The sequence below is a fragment of the Trachymyrmex septentrionalis genome, unplaced genomic scaffold (assembly GCF_001594115.1).
Source record: "Trachymyrmex septentrionalis isolate Tsep2-gDNA-1 unplaced genomic scaffold, Tsep1.0 scaffold9, whole genome shotgun sequence".
Classification (NCBI taxonomy): Eukaryota; Metazoa; Arthropoda; class Insecta; order Hymenoptera; family Formicidae; genus Trachymyrmex; species Trachymyrmex septentrionalis.
Genome location: NW_017306091.1, coordinates 3,794,814 through 3,804,138, shown reverse-complemented (window position 1 = coordinate 3,804,138; position 9,325 = coordinate 3,794,814). Strand labels below are relative to the sequence as shown.

At 46.3% G+C, this 9,325-nt stretch overlaps 1 protein-coding gene across 3 annotated transcripts in view; it reads right to left on the bottom strand.

Moving 5' to 3' along the window:
* Positions 1-9,325, bottom strand: part of LOC108755833 — a 72,083-nt gene that overhangs the window by 24,088 nt on the left and 38,670 nt on the right. Inside the window, exon 1 of one of the 3 annotated variants that reach the window (XM_018499137.1) lies at positions 6,525-6,777. The exons of the other annotated variants lie outside the window; for them this stretch is intronic. Within the exon in view, the coding sequence (XP_018354639.1) occupies positions 6,525-6,619 (95 nt within the window). The 5' untranslated portion in view covers positions 6,620-6,777. Of the gene's footprint in view, positions 1-6,524; positions 6,778-9,325 lie in introns of those variants that run through there. 3 annotated transcript variants of the gene reach the window in all.

Below are 9,325 nucleotides of genomic sequence, written 5' to 3'. Positions count from 1 at the left end.
ACGCACGGCGTGGACGAACGTACGGACGGACGGACGGACGGACGGACGACGCCGCAACGTACGGAGGAACTGCGACCGGCAACTCGACGGAGAGGAGGTGTATGCACCTTCCGAAGGCTGTACGGCGACGAGGGAGGAGTTGGTGGCGGCGATACGGCGGCGGCGCGCACTACATCGCATGGAGAACGCTCGTACCGGTTTTGGCCCACCGCGCACCGCTTCGGCGGAGAAGATATTCCGGACCTCCGTTAACCGCCTTAATTACGCCCGATTCACGCCCCGCTTCAACATGCACCGCTCCGCAACCACCCGACCCGCGGCTCGCGACACTCGGCTCCCGATAACTCCGTGCAATCGTTTAACCGATAGCAGCCGATCGCTGGTGGTAAGAGCCGCGAAATACCGACCACGGGGCACAACGCGAGCACGTTCGCCTTCCGGAATTCGTCCCCCGTTCTGCGGGGGGGAAGCGACGAGTCTCTCGTCAAGTCTTTCTCCAGCGTTTTCCTCGACCTTCAACGCCGTCGCGCCGCGAAACAGCGAAACTATGGGCTCGCACCCCCCCGCCCGCGCGCGTTCACCAGGATTGGGATCCGGGGGAGGCTCCGCGGATGGGTTCTTGGCGGGAGGAGAAAGGACGTGTCGCGGCGGAATAAAGCGGAATATGGAGAACGCACGAGGAGGACGGACGTCCCTCCGGCTTTGGACTGATGTGAGTTTGTTGGCTTCGCTTTAACCCGAGAGAGCCAAGCCAGCCGGTGCCCCCTTCTCGTCTATCTTTCCTTCTTTGTCTATCTTTCTCTTTTCTCCCTCCCTCCCTCCCTCCCTCTCTCTCTCTCTCTCTCTTCTACCTGTTCAGTTCTCTCCTCTTTTACCCCTCCTCTCTCTCTCTCTCGCTCTCTTATACATATACATATTGCTTGTCTCTCTCTCTCCTTCTCCAATGTACCCCCTTCTTCTCCACCAACCATCTCCCCAACGCTCACCTTCCCAGCTGCGCGTTCCTCGCTCCCACTCTATCCACTTTTCTTCCCCCTCTTCTCCAACTGTTCACCAGTTCAACCACGAGCGTCTCCTTCTATCTTGTACAACGAATTCGAATCCTTCTTCTCGCTCTCGCCAACCTCTCCTTCCCCTCCTCCACAATCTTCTATCTTTCCTTCGCAGAAAGAAGTGCTCCGTTCTTTTTCCATTTTCGGCTCTCGTCATCCTCTTACTCCCTTCCTCTCATCGTCGCTTCATCTCTCCTTCTCTATCGACTCGGCCTGCATTCCTGTCTCTGGATCTTTGCCCGTCTTAGTAAAGCGTCATCCTCGGCTGTCTTTCGTCCGGACGAATTTGGACCTCTTCTCTCGCAGTCTCTCATCGTCTCTTTCTTTCTCACTTCTCTCCCCTCCCCCCTCCTCTCTCCCTTTCTCTCTCTCTCTCTCTCTCTCTCTCTCTCTCTCTCTCTCTTTCGCTGGGTACTCGCTTAATCTGAGATCCCAAGACCACTCTTTACCGCCATGGCGAGATCACATGGTCCCAGCATTGAAGTCTCTCGCTCTTTCCTCCTCCCCCATCTCCGTCTCCGCTCTACCACTTCGCGCGACTCACGCGCGGAGTAAAAGTGTGCGCGAACGCGCACGCACGCACGCATTTTCACGCACATATTTTCACGCGCACACTACGTGACGTATATATGTATATATGTATATATATACAAGCGCGTTCGCCATGATCGTTTCGCATTCGTGTGGCATTTCGATTCTCAGCTGATCCGACGATCGTTTTCATCTTTCTCACGATTATCAATCTGACCTTGCTTCCTGAACGTTCTACGCCCGAGGCGTCTCCCGCGCGAGAAAAAGGTGCGATGGTGTCGTGCAAATAGCAGTGAGATCGGAATAAGGCGAGCTCGAATGAGGCTTCAAGGTGCAAAGACACACACGTGTTTAAATAGTACGTCTGATTAAAAATCAATCCCGTCGCGCGATCGGATAATTTTCGGAAATTTCGGAGTCGTCCTCCAAGAACGATTCGAAATTTCCGAAAGAATTAATTTAAAGATAGTTTGTTGTTGCAAATATATTGAATGTTGTAATAATAAAAACAAGTTTTTACTCGGATACATACCGATAGCTCCGAATAAAGTTCTACGTTCTCACTTTTGACACATAGATTCGTAGATCGATATATAGTATATACGTTAAATATAACATTTCAATAGGAGCGGCATGGATATACGCGTTAAGTGCGATACTTGTAATCGAGGCCGCAAATGGATGAGGCACTCGACCATCGGATACAGGATACCGAGTGGTATCGTGCGAGACACCTTGATATTGTGTGCAGATTTTCGTCTGTAATTTTATTGTCCCGCGCGGGGGAGGGGAATCCCTGGCTTTGTTCCGATCTGCGAATGTATGTCAAATGAAACGGAATACGCGTATTCCGCCTCCTCCTGCGATCATTGCGCAATCTCATCGCTTGAATTGTTCCGTAATGTTCCGAACGTGCATTCGGATTAATTTCGATTCACAGAGATATTTATGAATTGTGCTAAAACTTCCATTACGTCCACCTGCGTGCCGCTTATTGATCGAAAACCACGTCCGTTTGAAAAGTAATTTGTAGGACGGAGCGCGGGAAGATGATCGATTGCAATCGTGGATATGCTAGACTGAATTACATAATTGTTTAACCAAGAAATTCAATACCTTCGGAACAGGGAAACAGATCGTGTAAACAGCACGATCATCATTCGGCGGTATCTGCCACATGCAGGTCAATGATTCGACGATTTGATTGATTAATCGTCAGGGGTTGGCGTCAAGAGAATGTCCTAGATCTCTAGCAAATTCTGCCTTCCACGCATAAATCCTTCAACCAATTTGGAGTCGAATTTTTATTTAACGAAAGAAATCGAAGGAAACCATCTGTTGTACTTTTAATTTTTACATTTAATATATATCGTCATTTAACTTTTAAATTACGACTTAATAACTTATTAAATTTAAGTGTACCAGAAGAATTCAATAAAGAATTGCATCTCTACTTACTTTTTTAAAGTTTATACCACAAAAATATATTTTTAATCATTCAAAGTTTTATCGATCCTTATGTTTTATTCAGAAAAGTTGGCTTCCAAATCGGTTAAAATATCCGCGAATAAAAAAGCGGCTTGGCAAATCTAGAACGTGTACCAAAATATGCGGAAATGCTAAAGTTCTCCGCTCGTTTTCTTAAAAGACAAGATATGTCTTTATATTCGCAAAGTAAATGTTACTCATTTATTCATAGAGATTCAAGAACAGCTGTAATATGTCTCAGGAAGAAGCAAGAAAATGTGATGAGGTAAAAAGCATCTTTCTTTATCTTTTCTTTATCACTCGGACATTTGTCTATCGAACGATCATAACTGAATAGATTGTATTATTACCTCCTTTCCTTTGGATTGCTTTACCACAGTCTGTGTCAGAATTAATGATAGAGTTCCTTTCCTTACCGTGCTTCAGTCACATTGTCACATTGTCACATTTTTCTCATTATTCCTTTTTATATGATCTTTCTTGGCCTCTTTCCAATCTCTCAAAGCTAAAAAAGCGTACGTTGCATGCCAGTGCAATGTGGTTTGCATAAGACAAAAGAGCACAGCCCCTATGAAGAGAAAAGAGAGAGAAGATGATTGAATTCGATGTGGTATAGTCGAAACATACCGCTATTATATTTGGATCCATCCTGAATATTCCTATTGTGCTTTCTCAGAAGACATCGTGTTCAAAAGAATCTACCTGTAGTTTAGTCAGCTCTTAATAACAGGCGTATCCGTTAAAAAAAAGACACGCAATTTGCATCCCCGTGCAGTAAATTTCAGTAAATTTTCCATTTGTACTGCGAGATCCAAAATTGTTAATAATTTGCTATTCTACATACAAAAAAAATATCTAAAGCTATACCATCAGTAATATCTTACTAATTAACATGAAATTACTGATAGTTATATATGTTTGCAAAAAAAAAAAAAAAAATAACACTCAAGCTCGGGTTCCAATTCATTTTCGCTATCCGTTAAAGTGAATTTACAATAAAAATTGCAAACTTTTTGCATAGACTATATACTTAAATAAAATCTACTAAATCAAATATTTCTTGTTTGATTGAAACGGTGTCTCGGTCAACATGTGGTTTAATCGTATCAATCGATCTATAGACACTGTCAGACAGTGTTGACGGTCAGCAGCATATATTCGTCGTATACCCGTCCGAGAGTATAAACTCACCCTATCGATACTGTTTGCCTACCGATCTCCCGGGTTTCGGTCGACGAACCCGAGAGCGCAGCGACGAGAGCGCGCGTGTCGATCGCAATACCGAATTGACTTTTACCTCGGCACGAAAAGAGTACCTCTGGGTACGCTCTTTATATAACAGGCAGTACGATCACTTTTACAATACCGCGTTAAGCGGACTCGTCGTTTTACAGTGGAAACGTGAACGTGTCGATTTTTCGAAGTCGGGCGCGGCGCTTTGTCGGCGGTCCCCGAGAAGCGAATTCTACACCGCGCTTCTCTGACGACTCTTTCGAGACGAGACAAATTTCGAGACGCGCGCCGACGTATCCTAATGGCAACATGTGCGCGCGATCGCCGAAAACTCGAGTTACGGGATCCGACCGAGTACTTTGTGAGCATTCGAAGGACACAATGGTCCCCTCTCGCCGCGCGAGTCGGGTCCCTCGAGTGAAACCAGATTCGCGTTGGGAATTCGTCGTCCAGAAGTGCTGCGTGGCTACGGAATTCTCTAATCCGTGCCTAATATCTTCTCGTCTCAAGTAGCTTGTCGCTGGGACCCGAAATTCTCGGTAATAGTAGGCGTAGCGGACGGCTAGCCGATGGCGGTCGCTAGCTCTGCTGCTCTCGTAGGTGGTCCAACAAGAAACGAGCGCCGAAAAGTTCCGATACGACTGTTTTTTTTTCTGCTGAATTCGAATCGTGTACCGGGCTCTATTGATGATCTCCACGAGACGATTCGTGTGATTAATTCACCTATTAATCCCTCGTATTACATATCCCGTTAACAGTCAGTTGTTATGCATTTTAGACGCGTGTAAGTTTCAAGGTTGAGGAACCTTAATATTATTTGCATCGCATAAATTGAAAAACCGATCGAGATAATCGCCGTATATGTATTAGATCCGACGTACTTTAATCTTCCGACGATTCTCAATTCTGAACGGAGCTTTAATTCGCGATATTACAGCGAAGTGTTCCTCGACGGTATTACGGTCGGCTGATCCAGGGAATCGGTGTGTCGACTCATGTACAAGGTGATTCAGGATAACTTCGCTTCCCTAAACTTTCGTACAACGTTAAGTAATATTACGTAGTTCCTTCTGGAAGATCCCCTTTAAACCTCTCCGTCTTCACGTTTCATTGCGTTATTAATGTTTTATTTTATTAACGTAAAACGCGTGTTTCAAAGGGACGTATATACGGTAACGTCAGACCGCTTTGTAGAGATGACGTTCAGTTTTCCGGCGCGCAAACAGTTCCGTTTAATATCCGACTACTCTGACCGTCCTCGCTAAAGATCCGTGACGCTCGGAAAGCACGAATTTAGGAAGGAATGTACAAAGAATGTTACTCGAGATTTTTCGCCGGCCGCAAAGTATTTGAAGGGGACGCTTTCAGGGTCTCTTTGGGACGTTTGAGAAAGATGTACAGGAGAGGTAAAAAAAAAAAAGAAAAAAAAAAATCGTGAAACAATTCGCCCTTGTCTGGCAAGTCTAAACGCACGATGTTTAATATCTCTAGAGGAGATGGGACGGAAGTGGAGGGAAAAAACGGCCGACCTACGGCTGGTCGGTGTGGCGGTTTAAATAATCTCACTTAATCTACGAAGGGATATTAGCACAGATATAGAGTTACAGCGGCAATGCCATGAAAATGCAACCGGTGCGCGCGGACGACACTTTAATTAAACCGACTAATACGCGAAAATTTATCGCGCTCGCAAACATCGCGGTCTGTCAAGGCGAGATATCGTCGAGCGCGATACGAAGGTGTGCGGGTGTGATATTAATACATTTTGGCGTCGGACATCCATCGCCGATCTTCAACATCGGACTTCAACGAAGCGTTTCGACTTTCATGAAAATCCACTCGCGAGAAATCGTACGAATCATATTTCGCGCGCGAAAAACGCGGCGCTTCCGCGGACGAGCGCAAAACGAAGCGAAAACGGATATACATATGCGGCGTATTGATCAAACGTGAGTAAAATTAGAAAATACGTGTAGGGAACGTAGATAGCTCGTCGTAAAGCTATCCCATTAATTCCAGTATTACGACGTGAAATCGACACACGTATCGACACGATCGATCGACGAGAAACGAACGTTGTTCTCGCGAGAGAGAGAGAGAGAGAGAGAGAGAGAGAGAGAGAGAGATGAATTTCTTCCCTGGACTGCCTCGTCCAAGAGCGACGAGTTTAATTATTCGCGATCACGCGAATTCCTCTCCCGTCGTCGTGCGTCGTTTTACCTGCAAAGAATGGAAACTCTGAGCCGCGGAGCGAGGCGTGCCCAGCATGCCTTGCACGGGTCACACGCTCGGTTCAGGTCGGTCCACATCGCCATGGCACCGCGCCCGCCGATCGGACGAACGAGAGATCTATCGAAAATTGTATCGATAACGCACGAGTTGAACGTATCACGCGGATAAAAGTAACCTGTCGCGTGTATAGATATACATACGCGGGACGGGCAGGCGCGAAATTGTTGACACGGTGACGACGGGCGCCATGCGCGAGAACTGCTGCCTGGAATGTGGCTTATCGGTGTCGGCGCTTGATATCGAGAGCTTATCTTGAACGGGTCGCCACGTTCGCCGCGTACGTATGTGTCGTATGTAAGGTGCGATTCCGTGCGCATATGATAATGCGTCGGCTGAGGAACGTGTGAGAGAGAGAGAGAGAGGGAGGGAGACGAATTTCAGAGCAGCACTCCACCCAATTGTTTCATGCATAAATGCCCGACGTCCGGATTTATCGCCTCGTTTAATCCTTGGAGAGATGGCGTTATTTAGAGGAACGGGCTTCCCATCTTGCCTATTAAGTAAATGATTCAACTAGGCGAGGATTCGATCTTTCCCTTCACGATTATCCCTGCTCACGTTAATCGGAAGATAGTAGAATTCAATATTAACTGGAAAATCAATGGAAGAAGATAGAAGGATCGGGAAAAAGTATTTAACAATTACAAGTCGACTCATGTGCATTTCCGCAATATAGATCGACTTTAATCTCGATTTTAATTTACGCTTTATCTTTTTCGAAGAATTCAAGCTCTTACGATCGATATAATGTTTATTTTGATCAGTGTAGATTAATTTTAATCTTGATATAATTTATCCTTTATCTTTCTCTAAATTGAAAAAAGATAAAGAGTTAATTAAATCGAGATTAAAGCTAATCCACACACATTGGTAGGAAAAGACATTAATTGATCAGCTTTAATTTTAAAATATATATCGTACTTTACTAAATATTTCATTAATCTCTCTCTCTCTCTCTCTCTCTCTCTCTCTCTCTCTCTCTCTCTCTCTCTTAATGATGTAAAAATCATACATTTTTAAGGAAAATTAATGTAGAATATTTCAGATATGTGCTCGATTTCCCGACTATCGATCGACTCAACGAATTGAGTATTTTCATTTCCAACGCTATCGCATTCGACGTGCAGGTCTCAGGCATATTATCTATTTATACCAAGTGTGTCTGCCAACTCGGCACGTAACGCAGAAGCGTGCGTGTGGCGTTTGCACCTGAGGTTTCGAGCTGAATGTACGCGTGCATACGGTAAAGAGGAGGAGGGGAGGAGGAGGAGGAGGAGGAAGAGGAGGAGGCACCCCCGGGAGTTAACATATGCTCGATTATATACGCGATAGACAACCCCTTCGATGAGTCACTTGCAGCAAATAAAGGAGACGGTCAACGAGAGAGAAAGAGAGAGAGAGAGAGAGAGAGAGAGAGAAAGAGAGACCGTTTCCTTTTCTCTTGCGGCGCGCACGCAACAACACCTTTTCACGAACGTCAAGGATGTGTCGGCTTCACGTTCCTTGTCCAATACAATCTTCTTACGTGACGCATCCATTAGTTGGCGTCGCCACAACGTCACGGGATATCGCAACGTGACGTCAGACATTTAGCGCGGAAATCGAATCCGTGACGCAGGTAGACACGTCGACGGGATTACTCAGGTTTGTATTGTCTGTAACCTGATGAATTAATAGCATAGTTCGATAAACGTCATTTTTTTTCCCTCCCCCTCCCCCCCCCTCCCGTCTTTTCATCCGAATGACGGTTTTGGCCTGTTCATCCTAATTCGCTGAAACGAATTTTGACGTCCTACGCAAATTCTGTCAACGGCATCGTGTTTCAGCGCGTAAATATACTTGCCCTCGGAGCAAGTATATACCGTGGCCGCGGCACTTCGGGGAGAATTTTGGTGTTAACCAAAATGCAATTGACAAGACACGCAGGGAATTTTCGAACACGCGAGAAACGTAGTAATCGCGAGGAATCCCGTTTACCGAACGAAAGCCGCGAACGTCTCGCGGGAAACCCACCCCCGTCGCCGTAATAGAACAGGCTAACTATATCCGATCCTTGACCTAAAAACTCATTGATCTGCTGGTAATTCTAGCGCGGTATTCCTCGCGTCCCGCAAAGCGCGAGATGCGATTACGCGCGAGGTGACGGCGTGACGCGCAGTTATACGCGGCGTATTCCGCGGAATGACGAAGCGGATTCGCAAAGCGGAGATGTCCCCCCTGCCCGGTGGTAATTAGGGTCCTTTTCAAAATGATAAAACGTTTCTCGCGCGAGCATTCGCTTTTTCACCTCGAGCGGGGGTGAAAAATCGCCGTCATTCACGAAATCCACTTTCTCACGGCAGGAAGTGTAGAGCGGCAACTTTCTCGCGAAGGTACTTCGCTCATTGAATCATCCCTCTTGGCGTTCCCGAGGGAACACGTCGCTCTTCCATCCACGCTCGTAAACACCGCGGGAATTAAAATAACGACGTTCTTGCGCGAGAGGGGTTCGTCCATTCAACCGAGTGTTTTCGTGCAACGCGGTACGGAGTAAAATGGCCAGGGGGGAAACAAACACCTTATTGGTAAACAGAATGAGAGAACGGAGCGACGGTGCTGCAGCGAAAAAACACGGAGAATTTATTTTTTCCCCGATTAATGCTCTATCCCCGTTTCCTGATCGGGGATATTATTGCCTTTCTCCCTGCCTGGGAGTCACCGTGCCACCCGAACGTCCCCGTCGCTCGTGC